At 36.8% G+C, this 22,001-nt stretch overlaps 1 protein-coding gene across 2 annotated transcripts in view; it reads right to left on the reverse strand.

The window, feature by feature from the left end:
• ARHGAP18 (Rho GTPase activating protein 18) overlaps window positions 1-22,001 on the reverse strand; it is a 133,006-nt gene that overhangs the window by 30,254 nt on the left and 80,751 nt on the right. For both annotated transcript variants that reach the window (NM_001434920.1, XM_059889630.1), the window contains exons 5-8: window positions 20,647-20,825; window positions 8,259-8,424; window positions 6,018-6,109; window positions 1,331-1,408 (exon numbers count right to left, since the gene is read on the reverse strand). In NM_001434920.1, the coding sequence (NP_001421849.1) occupies window positions 1,331-1,408; window positions 6,018-6,109; window positions 8,259-8,424; window positions 20,647-20,825 (515 nt within the window). The remainder of the gene's footprint in view (window positions 1-1,330; window positions 1,409-6,017; window positions 6,110-8,258; window positions 8,425-20,646; window positions 20,826-22,001) is intronic.

Here is a 22,001-nt window from a genome sequence, read left to right on the forward strand (position 1 = left end):
TGGTAATCTTGATTCCAGACTGTGCTTCATCCAGCCCAGCGTTTCTCATGATTTATCAGGTTACTCAAATCCGATTAAACTGAGATCACAATGTGGTAAGAGCCATGTAAGCCGAAACTAGTGCTTTAAACTGAAGAAGCTTATCAAAATCAGCAAGTGATGCAAACTGTGGAATCTTTGCACAGACCTGGCATTGCCAAGGCCACAACTGGCTAGGAGAGTGTACACCAACCAAGAGTCATTTCTTCCTGATCTAGCTCTAAAGAGCTCATACAGAATACATCTTTAGGAGATGAACAGGGAATATCTCTTCCCTTTATCCTATTTTTTCTTGGATTTACAAATTCAGGAAGACAAACTATTGGATGTGGCCAGTGACTTGTGTTATCTTTTTAGAGCTAGAGCTGAATTTGGAGGATAAGGGTTAAGGAGGTTTTTAATGACTGATAATCAAAAAATTCCCTAGATAAGTTTTCCAGATAGAACTACAATTCCAAGTATGAAGTCCCCATTAAATGCAAATCCCTGGAGAGGCACATTCCATCTACATCATCTGCAGGGTAATTCTACTTAGACCAAGCATTCATTGGATACTGGATTCCCCAAAGCAGGAGTCAGGAACAGAGAAAGGAGGAGGACACACAGTATCCTAGGAAAGTGGGAAGGAAATATCATCTTGAGAAAGAAGAAAGAAGGGGAGTGAGAAAGGGGGTTCCAACTGGAAAGCCTGGGAATCCCCTTGACTCTTTCACAAGCCAGACTCAGGCTACCCTTGGATCCAGTGAGCCAAGGAACTGGGACAGCCAGGAGCGGTTAAGACAATCTCATTTTGCCAGCTCACTACGACTGATAATGTACGGAGACTAATGTCAAGTCCCCTACTCTGCCCACCTGGTGGAGTTTACCATCCTGCCCTTTAAAAAAGAAAAAGAAATAAATCTCACGCTGTTACTCATGCAGACTGTCAGCAGTCCCTTCTTAGTATTTTGACTCATCATGTTCTCTTTCCATCAGCAGGACAGAACTGCTCTTGTCTTCTGCTTGTTTACTTTTGTTCCTATTTTATATCTGCACAGTTGGAGAGTAAAATCATTTGCCTCTTTACTTATTACAGTATTGTTACTGGTAATAGGGTGATTTTGAAAAAAAAAAAGTCAAAATTTACAATCATAAGAGACTGTAGAGAAGCTAATATAAACTGAATGTTAAGATGTTTTTGTGTTTTTTCATCTTCTAAAATGGGAAGAAAGAGTGGGGAGGACAACTGAGCTTTGCAGATGCAAAAAGTTTAATTAAACAGTTATTTTCATGAGTAGAACCAAGAAATCACCTTGATTCGAACAGCAACTCCAGGGATTCTTAAGAGACCTTCGGTTTCCAAACCTCCCTCTTCAATGCGAGAAATCAGCTGTGTATAAACAGAAGGACATTCTGATTTTGGCATTTTAATAGGTACAGTCTCAAAGTTAACATCTCCTTCATACATAAATAAATAAAAATTGAATACAGTGACATGTTAACTGGATTTCACTAAGTTTTGAATGCTGTGGCACAATCACTACTCATCTTTAAGCCAATATATCCCAAAACTTTGGTTGTAATTTGGAAAAAGTTGGGTCCTTTGGAACAAAAGTATATAGCTTCACAGAGCACCTGCAATATCCCGAATAGAGACTGACCCATGTTCACTGTTTAAAAGTAACTAAGATGATCCATTTCTTCTGCTTTTTCACAAACATACATTCTGCAATCAAATACATCTTATGAAATTACAGTATTTGCATATTTACACCTCCTTTTCAGTTTGTTCAAAGAAAAAATTGTTTATGATACGAAGGAAAAAAAAAAACTGCTTCCAAATATTCATTTTTAGGCTTTAAGCTTTTGGTGATAAACTTAAATTAAAAAAACAGTTTTGGTACGGGGTTTCTAAATCATACCTGATGAATACACACAGATCTCTAAGTTTTTTTGTTTGTTTTAATAAGACAGAAACCCACAAGAATAAGAAAATGGAGAAATTTCAATGACATAACACTGGAAGCTCGGAAGTGGTTAGTTTCTTGGCAGAGACTTTCAATTGGAATATGCATTCCCTGGGCAGTACACAAAGGATTTTTAGAGGGGTACTTGACTATTTTAGCTTCCCTGTGACTCAGCTGGTAAAGAATCCACCTGCAATGTGGGAGACCTGGGTTCACTCCCTAGGTTGGGAAGATCCCCTGGAGAAGGGAAAGGCTACCCACTCCAGTATTCTGGCCTGGAGAATTCCACGGACTGTATAGTCCATGAGGTCGCAGAGAGTCAGACACAACTGAGCAACTTTCACACTTGATTATTTTAAGGGCTTCCCTGGTGGCTCAGATGGTAAAAAATCCATCTGCATTGTGGGAGACCTGGGTTTGATCCCTGGATTGGGAAGATCCCCTGGAAAAGGGACTGACAACCCACTCCAGTATTCTTGCCTGGAAAATTCCATGGACCGAGGAGCGTGGCGGACTACAGTCCATGGGGTTGCATTACTGAGTGACTTTCACTTTTCACTGACTATTTCAAAAAATCAATTTCCTTGTTCTCAATTTAAATATAAGGAATTGCTAGCATCATATAGGCTTTCCTTACCATCCATTCCCCTCCTTTCACAATAGCCTTCTTCTAAAAGACAAACCTACTTTTCTCTCAGGCCCAAACTTACTATAATACCCTCTGCATACCCTGAGGCACAACATCTTCCAGACTGCCAAAACAGTATAAAATTTTAATTTTTTTTTTTTCAGAGAAACCTCCTTAATGATTTACCAAGGCTTTATAAATAACATAAAGCTTACTATTTTCCCCATGCTTATAAAAATGTCTATTAGGAGCAAAGCATTGCATCATGAATGACGTCTTTTGACCTTTATCTAGATGTTCTCAAGTACGATTTATTATAGCACATAGACACTGGAAGAGGGCACAAATATCCTCCATGACCCCACCTCTTATATCCCTGGATTATGGCCAAAGTCTGTACTAATTTTGACTTAGTCAGGTAAGAACAAAGCAAAGAATAGTCTCCCAAGTAGTTATTATTGACTGAAAATAGAAGCACTGAATTTCAAAAATTCAACTGGAATGATTTTTGAGACATTTTTCAAGTTACACTGGATAAAAACTCATGGGGAAAAAAATCTTTAAATGAATTATTTTAGATTAGATGAACATTATTCAATAAAGTATTTAAAATTAAATATATCAAATAATACCATGTAACATTTATTCAACATACAAGCAATTTGTTTTATTTCATCTTATAAAATGTTTAAAATATTCTATTAACAAAAAATAAAATTGCATGCCAGTAGCTGGATCAAATTAGTTTTTAGCAGTAAGACGAATTTTGCTTTTATTGAATACACAGGCAATTCTGATGATTTCTAAATAACTGAACAAGAATAATTTTTACATTTTTATGTTTTAATGTTTTTTATTATTCTCTAATGCTGAATACTAGCATTCAACAGAGAATGTATATATACACTGTCATTATTCTCATTATTTCTCACTTTGAGAATAACATATTTTAGCTACATTCTATTGTCATTGTTAAAATACAAATAATACTTTATTATGAAAATATGATTTACTAATTTGCCAGAATTTTGCCATAGATAAAAGTTAAGAATATTTCTATTTCTCCAGTGCTTTTGGGAATATGGTTTCAACAGTGTGTTTCTAAGGTGTGGGGTGGCGGGGAGGTGGAGTGGCATGGGGAACCAGATACAATTTATAGATATTAGATAAGCTTTGTTAAAGTCTCTTTAAGGTATATTTCTCAATAACTGAGAAAATATAATCTGTTAAGACTGATAATAAAAATTTTCGCAAATCAGTGGTTTTCAATTCTTTCATTTCAATAAAATTAAGGGAATACCTAATTGCATTGTCAGCTGATAAAAAAATACTTTTCGGAATAGATCACGGTGATTTTTTTTGCTTATCATTCAGAGGGGATACAAACAGATGAGTGTTATCTAACAGAAAGCTCTATATATTCTCTTTTATTTAATATATGAACCCCAAATCTTTAAGGCTCTTATCCAAAGATTTCAAACTGGTGGGTAGTCTGAGTCTCTAAAAAGTCTGAAGAGACCAAAAATGTAAACTAACTAAATACGAAAACAATGTCAAGAGAAAATGATAGGGTACTGGATGCAATCCTGAGTCTGACCAGGAGGCAACACTGACTTCTGTTGGGACCAACGCTTGCTCTTAGCTGATGTGATAGTGAATCTGATGTGTCAACTGAGCTGGGCTAGAGTACCCAGCTATTTAGTCAAACACCAGTCTAGATGTTGCTGTGAAGGTGTTTTTTAGATGCGATTAACATGTAACCTGTAGACTTTGAGTAAAGCACTACTTTCCATAATGTGAGTGGGCCTCATCCAGTCAGCTGAAGGCTGTAAGAACCCAGACTGAGGTTCCCCAAAGCAGCACAATTCTGCCTCAAGACTGCAACACAGAAACCCCACAGGAGTTTCCGCCTGCAGAATTTGGACTCGACCCTGAAATGTTAACCCTTGCCTGTGTTTCCAGCTTGCTGTACATAATTCAGACTTGACAGGCCCCACAATTGCAGAAGCTAATTCTTTAACATATAATAAATCTCTCTCTCCCCCTGACCCCGAGAGAGAGACAGATGCTCAATAAATATTATTGAATAAGTGAATGAAGGAAAGCGTGTGTGTGTGTTTGTGTGTGTGTGTGTGTGTGTGTGTGTGTGGCTGCATGTATCTCTTTCTCTCTCCTCCTCCCCAACACACAGTCATTCCTTCATTTACTTAATAATATTTATTGAGCATCTCTCTCCCAAAGAGAGAGAGAAAGAGAAATCTCCTATTGGTGCTGTTTCTCTGAATAGCCCCAATATACTGGGAAAGGGTTCTACTGAGATCCATGCTTTGTCCATCCGCATAAGTAACTCACACCATTTACTGCCATTAAAAGAACTTGAATCTATGGTCTCCATTCATAAGCATCTCTCTGGTTATCACAGACATCACGAACTATCCACACAGACACAGGTTCTGCAGGCAATGACGAGAGGAAGCTGGTGAGTAGAACAAGCTGTCTACAACACAGTCCACCAGGAGAAACACTGAGACACAGGTTTGGATGTAATGGTGATTATGAGGAATGAAGAAATCAGAGCTTAGTACTAATAGGTAAGATAGTAAATGACTGGCTTAGAATAATGGAAGAATTGGTGCAAAGTAGATTAAGCTTAAGAATTAAATGGCTTTGTTGAGCCAAACAACTGAGAACATTACTACTGCCATTCTTGCTACCCATGAATTTTCAGAAACTGAGATGCCTGAGCTGTTGCAAAATCTGCGTCTTGGGTAGCCCACAACTGATGTGACTAGCCTTCCTCGGGGGTATTCCCTGTCTTTTATCCAATGTAATCTGTGTTTCTGAACAATGATGGCTCAGAGGTTAGACTGAAACTTTTATATTGTCATAGATAATCCCCTTATGAATAATTGAGTGTTGGCTACACAAGTGACTTTATAGTTTAGCAATCATTTTCTAATTCTACTTTATGGTTTCTTTGCCTACTTTGGGAGAAGGCACTAGTAAATTAAATTGGACATCCTCACTGTAAATAGGAAAGCTTGGAAAATACATACAGGCATAAAATATTCATGAGGATTCAATTCCCTAGAAATTTACCAGCAGTCCCCACTCTTATGTATTATAGAATTGAAATCTCAATTATACAAAGCCAGCTAATATAAGACAGGAAAATGATGCCAGGTAATCACAGTTACAAGAAATAACACTGAAAGCATCACCATGAAATAAAAATTATGAGTCCTTGAAACAAATCTGTTTTCTGAATAGAAAAACCAAAGCATAAAATAAAAGAGCATATCAATTGGAGAACTATATTATAATAGTATGAATGCAAAAACAAAAACAAAACACCATTATCTCAAGTATGCTGTCTCCATGCTGACCCATTTGAGCCTACTTACTTTTTGAAATATCAAGGGTATTCGAGTTCCTGGTACTTTCTTCTGATCTTGTTCTAACAATACTGTCAATGGGACACAAAAAAGGCCAGAATCTGCAAAAACAACAACGAAATCTCTTCACTTTCATCAACCTATGAAATATCAATGCAAAAATGTTAAGGCACCAGATTCCCGATATTGTCATTCAATCAGACAACTATATCAAGCATCTAAGTGGGTGACATTGCCTACCAATTAGGTAAACACAACTTAATTGGAAAATTCTGGCTCCACCTTATAGAGCAATCTAGCAAGCAAAGACAACTGAACTAATGATTACAGATCATCACCAAAATAATTAGAAAAGTATAACTGTTACAAAAGAGAAATAGAGTGCTAGGGGAATAGGCAAAATATGCAAATAATTTACTAAATGTAATCAAATTAAAAGTTCTCACTTAAAGCAAATATCACTCATCTCTTTCATATTTAACTGACATGCAACATTCTATAATATAGCAAAGTGTAAATATTTGCTTTTTGGAAAATCAGCCAAGATTATGAGCTTGCTCTACAAATGTTCTTCTTTAGAGAACACAGTAGATACTTGGTCTTTGTGAATTTAAATTTGTTTTTTTATATATTTGGGAACAACTCCAGAAGACATGACAGGTAATAATTTATAATTTTTCTAAATTAAAATTATATGCTTTCAGTCTGATGTAAGTATAGCTTCTATCCAGCACCTCCTACCCCACACCCATCACTGAGTGAACAGTTACAACAAAAAAGTGTAACACACATCATCAGGGAGATATAAATCATCTGTGAACAAGAAAAGGGGGATTATCCCGTGATATGAAAACAGACATTGGAAACTGTGACATTCAGAATAATGTCAGTAACCTAGTAAATAACTTTTAGTTTAGGAATTAAGAAAAGCATAATCTTTAAGCATATCAAATTCTACTTTATAACATAAATATCTTAGATAAGATACAAAAATATAAAAAAGGTGGAAAGAAAATCTATTTTATTAATAGTGTTACTTTTAATGAGAATGGCTTAATATTTCTCTGTCTGGTAGGAGGCAATTCTGAGATAAAATTAAAAAGGCCTCTCTAAGTCACTCTGAAAGTCTTTAACAGTGAGTCACAACTTTTTTTTTTCACAATTATTTAAATTAAAATTTTATTTTTTATCTGGAGAAGACTTTGTGATGAGCTTTTGAAAAAGCATCTGAAGTCTTTATCCATAATGGACCTGTGGAAAACCAGAACTGTTTGACTCAGAAATTCACCATCACAAGCCTTAAGCTAAAATACTCACTCAAAGGAACTAAACACAGAACGGGGTCTTCTGGGGCCCAGCATGGCAGAGAGGACTTGAGGGAAGGTACACTTCAGTCCTACAGAGAAATTGCCTCTAAAACTTACATCAGGTGAATACTTGTCTTTGCTAACGTTACCATAGCAACTCAATAATCCCTATTCTTGGTTTTTCTTTAAGAGATATCTTTAAAGTTAAATGAGATGTCAGAGATTCCTAAATAGTATAGCTTTATCAACAGAAAATTAACTGGATTTTCAGATGAATAAAATCTTGGGAAAAAAACAAGAACTGAGGAGGTGTTTGTTTTCTATCATATTATTAAAAAAAAAACAAAACAGCCTATTCATATAATGGGGAAAGCAAGCTGATTACAAAGAAAAAAAAAAAACTATGCATACACAAGAGATGCACAATTTAGAGATATTATATGCCAAAATCACATTATTGTCTTCAAAGAAGGAAGAATATTTTTTGCAAAACAGTTAAAAGTAGATTGTAAATGAACAAAGGGACATACTACTAACTGCCTGTGCATTTGCTATCAAATAAATAAAGCAAAAATAATCGATGAGAATTAACCATATTAATGTCAGTTGTCAAGATCCAGTCTTAGAAATAAGTATATGTACCAAATGTTGTTTTAAATACAGCTTTCAAAGGAGAGAGCATTTAAGAATCCTTGATAAGAATTTCCTTTTTTTTTCCATGGCAATTAAATATTTGATTATGCCTTTATCTTCTATAATATAGGAGACAGATTTATCAAATTACAAAGATTTTAGAATCCTAACTTTAGATGTATTCATGTGCGGATTATAGGCAATTTGTTATGTATGCATTTCCCACACCCCACAAAGGATACTTCTAAAAAGCCAAGCTCATTCTTACTAGCTCAGGAGTAAATCCAACTGGTTTTTGTTTCAAAATTACCTCTTGTTTTGATTTTCACAGCTTTCTGTTGTTTCAGTTCGATACCCAAGACATCATAGAGGGCAGTCAGCTCAATTAGGGCTAAATGGCAAACTTTCTTCATGTCCTGGGGCGCTAGGTCACCAATCCTGGTGGTGCCTGTTTTGTCTTTTGGCACTCTGTAAGTCTAAAATAAACATCATTAATGCAGTAAAGGTTTACAAGACCTAACCCCTTTTTAATGAAAGATGACAAAATTATAACTGTGAAAAGAATTCATTCTCAGAGTGGTGACAATGAAAGCCATGGAAGAATTTCTCCAGCCAGAATGAAGAGCAATCCTGTCTTAATGATGATCCCAAACCTGCAGGGAGTTAATATGTGAAGTATGACAGACAGCAGAACCAGACCATGTACTAGGAGTGTGAACATCAGCGGCCAAGAGGACAAAAGAGACAGTGAAACAAAAGGAGAAAACAAACAAACAAGTTAACTGACCTTTAAGAACCAAGAAAAAGTACAAGTCAAGACAAACTGTGAGGAGGAAGACACAGGAGGTGAGAGAAGAGTAGGAGTAACCACTAGTGCGTGCCAGGAACATTTTATCTACACTATTATTAATTGTCATATATATATATATAGTATGGCATTGTATTGATATAGATAATATTATATATTCAGATATATGATACCCAAATAAGGCAGGTACAAAAGGACTGTGCAGCACTGGAGAGAAGGGGAGAGCAGAGGGGAAACCAAAAGCAGGGACTTTAGAGCCACCATGTATCAGTCATCTAACTGCTAATTCGCTGTGTATGACTTCTGGCAATTCTTTAACCAATGCTTTTTATAAAATGGACATGCAAAAACCATATCCTAAAATAGCAGTTTTCAAAGTGAGGTCCAGGGAGCCATATAGGTACCCAATACTCTTTTCAAGGAATCTAAAGAGGTCAACTTCCACCTCCAGATGTTCAAGCTGGATTTAGAAAAGGCAGAGGAACCAGAGATCAAATTGCCAATATCTGTTGGATCATTGAAAAAGCAAGAGAATACTAGAAAACATCTACTTTTGCTTCATTGATTATGCCAAAGCCTTTGACTGTGTAGATCACAACAAACTGGAAAATTCTTCAAGAGATGGGAATACCAGACCACCTGACCTGCCTCCGGACAAATCTATATGCAGTTCAAGAAACAACAGTTAGAACCAGACATGGAAAAACAGACTGGTTCCAAATCAGGAAAGGAGTAGGTCAGGGCTGTATATTGTCACTCTGCTTATTTAACTTATAAGCAGAGTACATCAGGGGAAATGCAGGGCTGGACGAAGCACAAGCTGGAATCAAGATTGCCGGGAGAAATACCAATAACCTCAGATACGTAGATGACAGTACCCTTATGGCAGAAAGCAAAGGAGAACTAAAGAGCCTCTTGATGAAAGTGAAAGAGGAGAGTGAAAAAGTGGGCTTAAAATTCAACATTCAGAAAACAAAGATCATGGCATCCAGTCCCATCCCTTCATGGCAAGTAGATGGGGAAACAATGGAAAGAGTGAGAGACTTTATTTTCTTGGACTCCAAAATCACTGCAGATGGTGATTGCAGCCATGAAATTAAAAGACGCTTGCTCCTTGGAAGAAAAGCTATGACCAACCTAGACAGCATAGTAAAAAGCAGAGACATTACTTTGCCAACAAAGGTCCATCTAGTCAAAGTTATGGTTTTTCCAGTAGTCATGTATAGATGTGAGAGTTGGACTATAAAGAAAGCTGAGTGCAGAAGAACTGATGCTTTTGAACTCTGGTGTTGGAAAAGACTCTTGAGAGTCCCTTGGACTGCAAGGAAATCAAATCGGTCAGTCCCAAAGGAAATCAGCCCTTAATATTCATTGGAAGGACTGATGCTGAAGCTGAAACTCCAATACTTTGGCCACCCGATGTGAAGAACTGACTCATTGGAAAAGACCCTGATGCTGGGAAAGATTGAAGGCGGGAGGAGAAGGGGATGACAGAGGATGAGATGGTTGGATGGCATCACCGACTCAATGGACATGAGTTTGAGTAAACTCCGGGCATTGGTGATGGACAGCGAGGCCTGGTGTGCTGCAGTCCATGGGGTGGCAAAGAGTTGGACACGACTGAGCAACTGAACTGACTGAAGAGGTCAACACTATTTTAATAACACTAAGACATTATCTGCCTTTTTCACTCTTATTCTCTTATGGTGTACAGTGGAGTTTTTCAGAGTTTTTATAAGAAATGTGGTATTGCCAACAGACTGAACACAGAAGCAAATATGAGAATCCAAATGACATCAACTCAAGCCAGACATCAGAGAGTTGTGAAAACGTAAAACACCAATACAGTATATTAACGCATATATATGGAATTTAGAAAGATGGTAATGATGACCCTATAGGCAAGACAGCAAAAGTGACACAGATATAAAGAACAGACTTTTGGAGTCTGTGGGAGAAGCAAGGGTGAGATGATTTGAGAGAACAACATTGAAACGTGTGTATTACCATATGTGAAACAGATCACCAGTCCAAGTCTGAGGCGTGAAACAGGGCATGCAAAGTCAGTGCACTGGGACAACTCTGAGGGATGGGAAGGGGAGGGAGGTGGGAGGGGGGTTCAGGACGAGGGACACATGTACACCCATGGCTGGTTCATGTTAATGTATGGCAAAAACCACTACAATATTGTAAAGTAATTAGCCTCCAATTAAATTAAATAAATAAATAAAAACAAACAAAAATTTGCTTTGGAAAAATGACTATTTTTAATGAAGATATTATTTATGTTCCCCATAATATTATATTTTAAATGGATTAATGGTTTAAATTTTTTTCAATTTTCATTTATAATATGGGCTTCCTTGGTGGCTCAGATGGTAAAGAATCTGACTGCAATTTGTTTTAGAAAATACAACTTTTTCATAAAAATGTTATTTATGCTTACCATAATAATAAATTTTAAATGGATTAATAGTTTAAATTTTTCTATTTTAATTTATATCATGGTAAATATCCATAGATATAACTGACATAAAGAAAAGCACCCCATGCTCCTCCCCACTACACAGACAGTACTTTTAATTAATCATCAAGAGAAACTATTCCTTAGACTACTTATTTATATTTCAGAGCTCAAGAGCACAGTCAGTGACCAACTTCCACAGAACTCAATCCAAAGAAATTCTTTACATTCCAAAATCACTTTGTACCAGCCTTCTTCATCTCCTCAGAGTCTTCCAAGGAATCATAGCTTCCGTAGAAATCTGTTTATGCCTTCTTTCTTAGGCCAGCCAGAGCAAACAGAGCTGCAACCTACAGGGAGACAGTGAATGCTCCAACAATACGAATCACAATTCCTGGCCAGAAGGCCATGCATCTGAGCTTTCACCAAAGCACTGCAAGGTGTGGCAGTTATTCTCCTCAACACCAATATCTGTCCTGACTGATTAGACAAAAGCTTTGTGAAGTCCTCAATAATTTTTTCAAGAGTCTGTAGGGGTTACAGGACCAAAATGTTTGAGAGTTACCATCCTAGAACATTTCCTAAAACCTACAACTTTTGGCAATTTAGCAGCTAATTCCTTTCAAGCAAACTCAACTCCAAGAGAGAATCTTCTATAGTTCATTGTAGAACCTTTGACAGAACCTTTAGAATCTGCTATATTCTCAAGAGAGTCCACTATAGGAGAAAAGAGATAATTCTTCTATTTTTGTGATACAGTTTCCCCATAAAAACATTAAAAGAACAACAGTATCCTTTTCATATTATTATGAAAAGATATTATTCATATTCAGCCTTAGTGAACTTTCAGCATAATTTCCAAGGTCAATAGTACAGTGCATAGGAGTTGAGAACATGCAGACAGGTATCACAGTTTTTCTTTTAACTATTACTGCAAGGTAAGACAAAAATGGTAATACTCATTCTGATAAATAGTTTTTCGTTTTATCCTGCAAAAGTTCCAATAAGACAAGTATTATTACAGCATATTCTACATGGGGAAACTGAGGCTCATTAAGAGACTAAAGTGAAGTCAAAGTGTTAGTTGCTTAGTTGTTCTGACTCTGTTAAACCCCATAGTCTGCAGCCCTCCAGGCTCCTCTGTCCATGGGATTTCCCAGGCAAGAATACTGGAGTGGGTTGCTATTCTCTTCCCCAGGAGGTCTTCCTAAGCCAGGGATCAAACCCAGGTCTTCAGCACTGCAGGCAGATTCTTTACTGTCTGAGCCAATGTCCACACAGCCAGTGACATAAGGAGTCAAATTCAGATCTTTTAAATCCTAAATTCAGTAGTCATTCTGTTCTGCTCCACTTTCCTCATGCCCCGCAATAGGCAGGGAAGAATCTAGGTTGATCAGTATTGATGTATGATGTAGGACATGAAACCCTCAAGGACAGAAACCATGTCTTAATCACCTCTGTATGCCCACTGCCCCACAGCCCTGACACACTGCAGGTGTTCTGTCTCAGTGTATACAATGAATGAAGACACACACCCAACAGGGAGAAAAGCACAGAATCAAGCTCAGTGAGGGGTGGGGTCACTGGCTTGATGCTCCCCCAATTTCCTGTGATTTGTACTGAGCTTCATTTTCAAATCACACAAAACTATCCTCATTTTCTTCTCGCCTGGTCCAGAGTTCTGCTAATTGCTTTGTTTTCTGAAGGACTGAACCAATACTATTTACCAATCATTTATTTTAAAAAAGAAAAAAAAAAGTCCTACATGCTTCATTAAAATCAGTTGCATCTGGTCTAATAAGCCAAATACATGTAATATAATTATTTAAAGCATTACCCAAGGTAAATGTTTAAAGAAACCTGAAATATTATTCGTTCAAACATTTGATTTACCAAGCAATATGTCATGAGCTTTATTTATTTATTTATTTAACAATGTACTTAATGAAAGGAGTTAGTTCTTTATCCCAATGTTTAATTCATAGCAGGAGTTTTAAATATTTATGAAGTTTCATGTCATTTTTGTTTAGTTAATAGACTGGATGGTTCAGTTCGTTGGCTAAGAGAAGGCAGTGCAATTTCAGCAAAAGGAAAGCTCTTTACCTTTTGAAAAATGTGCTTTTAAAAGGGGAGTGAAATAAAATTTTTCAAAACATATAAGGTCATTGGCTCCCACGTGTCACCATAAATTAATCAGGCAACTCTCCCTGGGTGCACCCTCTTCTGTAAGCTTTGAAATATGAGGGGCCCGTTAGAAACCTTACCAGTAATGACATACTTGACTTTTTCACTCATCAAGTCACTCTAGCCTCAACTCTGAAAGCAAGAGAATCTACTCTTACTTGGTCAATTTCCACAGATGACTTCTTATCACCTGCTAGGAAATTCATTTCTTACCTAAGATTTTTCCATGTGTAAAATGTGATTTTATTAAAGTATTTCACTCACTGTCAACCTAGAGAACCTAGAACGTTTCTAGATAAATGAAATTTTAGGAAACTTTCAAATTTACAGTTTTTAAAAAGAGTTTTTAATGGCAAGGAATAATAATTTAAACTTTTCTTGACAATTCAAGATCATGATCCTACAGCTATCTCACACATTTGTACACAAACGTGTGTCTGTCTTAGGTTCTCATTCTCCTTACTCTATCCCAAACTAACATTTCTTTTACTGTCCTTCTGCTTCCTCCAAAGTTTCATTTTCTAGCAAACTCCCAACTTGGGCCTCCACGCAAGCCTGTGGCCTCCAGTATGCATAAAGCTTGGTTACAAGACAAGCAAAGTTGCCATAAAACATGAATTTACTTGAATTAAACATAATTCAGTAAGAATCCAAAATACACTGAATAAAGACAAGAACTAATACAGGCTTCACCATAGTTATCATTTCAATACTATGATCTTAAAAATTTCTAAATAAACTCTTATTGTTTTTAGTCTGCCAAGATAGGATAAAGGAGTGCTATTTCTCCTTTACTTATTTCTACAGTAGAGATGAACTCAACATACCAGAATCTTATTCATGTAACCTCCCAAGCTATCCTGAAGTTGTCAGTAGCATCAAAACAAGGACACGTCTAAGTTAAATGAACATATACCTTTAGGGCACATGTCATCAGGATCTTCCAGAAAAAATTCCAGCTTCAAAAGATTAGGCAGTGAAGCCAAGACTTACCATGCACCTCCTAATCTCTCTATGAAAGGAGAATCATAATATCTATTTCATAGAGATCACTTGATAAATGAGCAAAGTAATTATACAGCATACTTTCTAAGATATTATGGGTACACAAAACACAATATGTAATAAGCTAAATTTTCATCCTAACACACATTAGAGTTATAAAACCTGATCTCCAAATTTAAGAGGAGAAATTTGAATCTGCTGAGAGATCATAAAGAATTAACAAAGACTGCTCAATGCCGTAAAAAAAAAGAAGCAAATACAAAATGAGGTCAACGAAGAACAATGTATTACATAAAACACACTGCTTATTCACAGAAGCAGAAGACCATGGAGTAGAAATGGAAATTAAGGTTTTATCTGCTTAGACTCTCACCTCAGAGTGAGGAATATAAATATTTACCTCACCAACCATGTTTATGACTTGTAGAAAGCTTACAGTATGCTTTCCAGAAGATATACAAATAAGTAAATGGTTGTATAGATAAACTGATGCATATATACATAAATAAATTCATGGGTACACTGACAATAATTATTAAAAGCATGGCATCTTAACAGTTTAAAAAACGATTTTATACATTTTATTACTGTAAGTTTGAAAACAGGATAGCGCTAACAGTAAAGCTAGATATGAGCTAGACCCCAAAGGATGGGTTAAGGATGATAAACAGAGAACAACAGAGGGGTAGAAATGGGAAGGTCACTTTAAGCTTGAGGCAAAACATGAATAAAATCTAGAAAGTAGATGAGCAAAAATCAGTTTGTTAGGCAGAGAATAAAGTGAGAGAGGAAGTTTTGTCTTTAAGTTTCTGAAGTAGAAATGAATTCCTTTTATATTCCACTGTTTGAATCAACAACTTAAAAGTCAACAGTGTCTTCATCTTGTTTAATTAGACTACTTTCACTTAACCTCCCTTCCATCTGTTGAGATATAGAAGACCATCACTGTCATTTACTTATCTGTCACACAGTGTGGCATGTGGGAACTTAGTTCCCAGATCAGTGATCAAACTCACGCCCCCTGCAATGGAGAAGACTATTACTTGTAAAAGATACTTTTGCTAAGGATGGGCTGGGAGCCTGATTTATCTCTTTAGGCCACATGACGCATACTCCTTTACTTTTCCCACTAGGCATGAAAATAGATCCTTAAAAATTTTTGATAAAGCCTGGAAACAACCTAGAAGCCCATTGTCAGATGACTGGCTGAATAAATTGTGATAGAGCTTCATAACATGGCACAACATATAAATAAAAAAGAATGAAAGATATTTTTCTATGCTACTATGGAGTGATCTCCAGGACATACTGCCAAGTCTAAGTAAATAATCAAGAGTGTATCTATCTAAGAATGGAAGGATAAACCATAAAATTAAAATAAAAAGAAATTGACCTGTAATGTAAATTAACCTGTAAAGGGGAGGGAGAGAAGAGGGTGATGGCTCAAGAATGGAAGTGAGACTTCTAATACACCTTGTTTTTAATTATGACCTTTGGACCACTTAGATAATTCACATGTTTATAAAACACAATTAAGTTTCAACAAAGCAATCCCTAAACATTCAATAGAAAATGAAATTAACCAACTGGGTATGCAGTGAGTGGCATAACCATATGGAGAATAACTATCCTAAACAACCTGAAGCAGACTAATTTGATTATTACAGTCCTTTTGGGATAAAACCCTAAGGATACAGCCAACTGAGGAAAAGAAAACAAGTTTAAACTATTTTTTGGTTATCATATTGTTGATAGCAGTGTTACTATTTCTATTCTGAGAATGCTGTGCAGTAATAAAGGATAAACACACAAGTAATTATGTGATATTCTAATTATATTATCTGCTGTATCCTCAGAACCACTATTCTCAGCATGGAAGAAAGAAGATACAGATGTACTTCTGTCTTTTGTAAAGGCTTTAACAATAATCAACTCAGAGAAGGGAACGTTCCTAGTATCCTGAACACAGTAACAAAAGTATATTTCTACTAAGTAGAATCAGTGTTTCTTGAGGAAATAGATAATTCTAGGTTTGGATCTATGAAGTGACGGGACTAGATGCCATGATCTTAGGTTTTTGAATGTTGAGTTTCAAGCAAGCTTTTTCTCTCTTCTCTTTTCACCACCCCCCCCCCCCCCATCAAGAGGCTCATTAGTTCCTCTTCACTTTCTGCCATTAGAGTGGTATCATCTGCATATCTGAGGTTGTTGATCTTCCTCCCAGCAATCTTGATGCTACCTTTTGATTCATCCAGCCTGGCATTTCACATGTTGAACTCTGCATAGATGCTAAATAAGCAGGATGATAATATACAGCCTTGTCATCCTCTTTTCCCAATTTGGAACCAGTCAGTTGTTCCATGTTCAATTCTAATTGTTGCCTCTTGACCCGCATACAGGTTTTTCAGGAGACAGGTAAGGTGTTCTGGTATTCCCATCTCTTAGTCAATGAAACAGAAGTAGACGCTTTTCTAGAATATTCTTGTTTTTTCTATGATTCAACAAATGTTGGCAATTTGATCTCTGATTCCTCTACCTGTTCCTAGCTTGTATATCTAGGAGTTCTCAGTTCACATGCTGCTAAAGCCAAGCTAGAAGGAATTTGAGCATTACTTTTCTAGCATGCGAAATGAGTACAATTGTATGATAGTTAGAACATTCTTTGGCATTGCCCTTCTTTGGGATTGGAATGAAAACTGCCTTTTTCCAGTACTGTTATGACACATTTGTTAACATATTGAGTATAGCACTTTAACAGCATCATCTTTTAAAATTTTAAATAGCTCAGCTGGAATTCTGTCACCTCCACTAATTCTGTCCATAATAATGCTTCCTAAGGCTTACCTGACTTCAACTCCAGGATGTCTGGCTCTAGGTAAGTGATGGCATCATCATGGTTATCAAGGTCATTAAGACATTTCTTATATAGTTCCTCTTCTGCTAGCCCCTTATCATTGCTGTTCTTTATCATGCCCATCCTTGCATGAAATGTTCCCTTTATATCTCCAATTTTCTTGAAGAGATCTCTAGTCTTGTCCATTCTACTGTTTTCTTCTATTTCTTTGCATTGTTCATTAAAGAAGGCCTTTTTATTTCTCCTTGCTATTCTCTGGAACTCTGCATTCAGTTGGGTAGATCTTTCCCTTTATCCTGTGCCTTTTGCTTGTCTTCTTTCCTCAGCTATTTGTTAAGCCCCCTCAGACAACCACATTAAAAACAAAACAAAACTAAGATCATGGCATCCAGCCCCACCACTTCATGGCAAAATAGATGCGGAAAAAGTGGAAGCAATAACAGATTTTCTTTCCTTGGCTCCAAAATCACTGTGGACAGTGACTGCAGCCATGAAATTAAAAGGCACTTGCTCCTCAGAAGGAAAGCTAGGAAAAGCCCTACATAGCACATTAAAAAGCAGAGATAACACTTTGCCAACAAAGATCCATATAGTCAAAGCTATGGGTTTTGTCATGTACGGATGTGAGAGTTGGACTATAAAGAAGGCTGAGCACCGAAGAGTCGGTGCTTTCAAACTGTGGTGCAAGAGAAGATTCCTGAGACCCTTGGACTGCAAGGAGTTCAAACCAGTCAGTCCTAAAAGAAATCAACCCTGAATATTCATTGGAAGGACTGATAAGCTTCAATACTTTGACCACCTCATGTGAAGAGCTGACTCACTGGAAAAGACCCTGACATGCCAGTAAAGATTGAAGATGAAAGAAGGGGAAGCACAGGAGGAGATGGTTAGATGGTATCACCGACTCAGTGCACATGAATTTGAGCTAACAGAGGAGGACAGAGGAGCCTGGTGTGCTACAGTCCACGAGGTCACAAAGAGCTGGACACAATTTTGCAACTGAACAACAAGAACAACAACATGTCTGGAACAAAAAACATGCTAAAACACACGAGAAATTATCTCTAGAGTCATGTCATACATGAGTTAAGGTATTATTTTTACAAGAAAATTAAAACAACACTAGTTGGTCATTAATGAAAGGTACTAGGGAATCTAAGAAAAGAAGAAAAAAAGAAAACTGGTAAATGAAAGTAAGAAGTAACCCTTGAGAAAGTTTTTAAGAGAGATATTCAAATTAATAAATGAATTTTTAGAACATGATTTTATAACCATTAATAAATGGATATAAGTACTGATCAGCAGCTGCTGCTAATTTCACAAACAAGAAAGACAGAATTTTGTATCTCTTGCTACATGATCACAAGAAGTAATCTTGACCAAAAAAAAAAAGAGCATGAATCTGATAAATCTAGAGTTAACCAATCTACAAAAAAGAGAAGGACATGGGAACAGAATTAGAAACTTAATAAGCAGGCTTCTTCAACAAACAAATTCTGAGAGAAGGAGAATGGGAGGAAAGAAGTAAAAAAGGATAGGGGAAAAGAACTTAATGAAGAGACAGAGGGAGGCAGAGACAGAGACACACTGCCAGGAGGAGGAAGGAAGGGAGGGATTAAAGCCGCTTGAAAAGCACTTTCAACCAACTCAACCAACTGCAACGCATGAACCTTATCTGGATTCTGATTCAAACAAACTGTAAAAAAAAAAATCATGAAATTTGCAATACAATATGAAATTTAATATTTAGATATTTGAAATTAATAATTGTTAGCATTTTAAATAGGTACAATAATAGCAATATGAATTTAAAAATAACCTTTTATCTTGTAGGGAACTGCTTGGGGGTGTGCATAGGACAGAACTAGTCATGGGTTAACGAATGTTGGGGCTTGGTGGGGGGTTCATTATACTATCCCTATTAGCTTTTATGTATGTGAAATCTTACAAAATAAGTAAGTGTATTTTTAAAAAATATAAGACATTTGGTATCAATGAGAACACTCAGTATACAGAGGTTGGTTTCTAAATACAATATGCTTCTGAAAAAACAAGGGTTCCTTGAAGAAATAGATTCTTCCTAATCTGAGGGGAGAAAAGTACAAGGTGAGCATAGAACATCTTGTACCAGAAAGCAAAGGAGTGAAACAAGGAGTACATGTTCAAATGGCATAGGAACCAGCTTGAAGGGCTGCCTTTTGTCAAACTTGGGTAAACTTAAACGTCAAAGAAAAACAGTAACGATTTATAAAACACTGAATGAAAAATGGAAGCTTCTGCACAGTGACATTCAAAAATAAAAAGAGAAAAGGGAGGAAAAGCAACTATCGCAGAAGATTGCCAGCTAGTCAATATAGAAGGAATAATAAAATTAGAAAAATCACCACTTCTCTAACACTAGTCTGTTTTTTCAGGTAAGGATCACAAATGCACGGTAAAGCCACTGGATGATAGGTTTTACTGGCAGATAGGCTATGCATTCGGTTTCAAGGATCACAAATTAGCATCAGTTACCAATAGGAAAAGGTATTTTTATAATGAGGACAGAAATAAGAGGGCTATCTGACATCACACACCTCTTCTGATGATGCGATGGGAGGCATAAACAATCTAGGCATCTAGGTTTGCCAAAACTATTCAACTTGAATTCAGTCATCAAAAACAGACAAAATCAGAAATTTGATTTGGAGTCTTTAAAATATACAGAAAAATCAGAGGCTCTAATCTAAATTTAAGAAACCAAAAAGATATGACATCAAACGCAACACATAACCCTTGTTTGAATCCCAGGTAGAGCGAGGGAGAGACCATTAGGACAATATTATGACAACTGGGAAATTTCTAATATGGTCATATATTAAAATATAATTGTTTTAATGTTCAAGTTCTTAAGCATTATACCTGTTTTGTTTAATATGGCCTTGTTAGGCTTAAAAAAAAAAGTGAGTGTATACGGCACAACCTATACATAGACAGATACAGAAAGAGAGTAGTGAAAAGTGAAAGTGTTAGTTGCTCAGTCATGTCTGACTCTTTGCAACCCCATGGACTGCAGCCCGCCAGGCTCCTCTGTCCACGGAATTCTCCAGGCAAGAATACTGGAGTGGGTTGTCATCCCCTTCTCCAGGGGATCTTCCTGACCCAGGGATCGAACCCAGGTCTCCCGCAATGCAGGCAGATTCTTTACCGTTTGAGCTACCCGGGAAGCCCAAGAAAGAGTAAAAGCTGTATAATGTTATAACTGGTGAATGGGATCTACAGGGAGGCTCTAGGGATGTATTCTATACTACTCTTTCAACTTTTCTAGGGACTTAAATTTTTCAAAATAAACAGCTGATGAAAAATGTAATCTGATAGTGACATCTGAATAGTGTACTACGTACCAGTAACGTGGCATCATCACCTCTGCTCCTCTGGATCTTCTCTCTGGAGCTCTCTTTCTGACTGACAGCTTGCTCTGCAAATGATACCTCCAGGTTGATGTCTGTTTCAGAGGCAGGTGCCTCCTCAGGCACCAGTGGGGTCAGCTCCTTTCCACCAACACCTAGGTGAGATGCCTGGTCTGGGAACAAAATAGAAGACTTAATTCCTGGGCTTTGGTTACTTCTTTAAAAAAAAAAAAAAAACTTCTAACACATCAACTATATAAACCTTTAGGAAAAGTACTACTTACTGTAAGCAATAAAATAATTAACCCTTCTTTTCATAGTAAAACATATACTCAAGGAATCCTAACAATGGCACATGGGGGACAGAGGAGGCAAGGTGGTAACCAGAAAGCCAGAGCTGAATTGTGGAATCTTTCTCTGAGGTCACAGTTCTTAGATTGAATCCAATTCTAAAACATTCCTGGATGATCTCAAGCTCTGAATGAAAAACTCATAACAACTTACTAAAACTTAATTGTTGTTTTATATTATACTGGGAGATTAAAATTTAGTACACTTAATGATTGTTTTACTTTATACTCAGAAATGAGAAGAGAAGGAGGTTAGTTTTACTCTCTTACAACCCTGGTGGCTCAGACGCTAAAGAATCTACCTGACAATGCAGGAGACCTAGATTCAAGTCCTGGGTTGGGAAGATGCCCTGGAGAAGGAGATGGCAACCCACTCCAGTATTCTTGCCTGGAGAATCCCATGGACAGAGGAGCCTGGCAGGGTAGAGTCCACAGGGTCACACAGAGTTGGAGATGACTGAACAAAGGTTTTTAAAACTATGATATACCATTTAATTTCCTCACAGTGGAACAGATTCCTGAATAAGATTTCTTTCATGCCCTGCATGTCCTTTCTGGAATGCTATCTACCAATCAAAGCAAAAATTCCAGCACCAAGAATGTTCACCGTGGGAGTCAGTTCTGGACGTACCTGGTTCAGGAATCAGATTATTACAGGGATTATAACAGTTCTTACAACTATAAATCTAGTCAAATGAGTTCCAGGTATTTACATCAACAGTTTATAATAAATTTAACATTTTTTTCTTGCTTTATTTGCTGTTAATCCTCTGGGGGAGGGGGGGATTAACATTTGAAAATTTCCTTGCTGAAAAACATCAGGTTTAAGCTTGGAAGAAAATACTTCTAAATTTGGCTATTTGATAAATTTTTGGTTTTAACACAACTCACACTAGAAAAACATCTGGCATCAACGACAGGATTATTGTCATTTTCTCACTGTGACCTTTAATTCATGGTGAGCGGCTCTAGATTACATCAGTAAGCTTATGCGCTACA

Source organism: Bos taurus, chromosome 9 (genome assembly GCF_002263795.3).
Source record: "Bos taurus isolate L1 Dominette 01449 registration number 42190680 breed Hereford chromosome 9, ARS-UCD2.0, whole genome shotgun sequence".
NCBI classification, from domain to species: Eukaryota; Metazoa; Chordata; class Mammalia; order Artiodactyla; family Bovidae; genus Bos; species Bos taurus.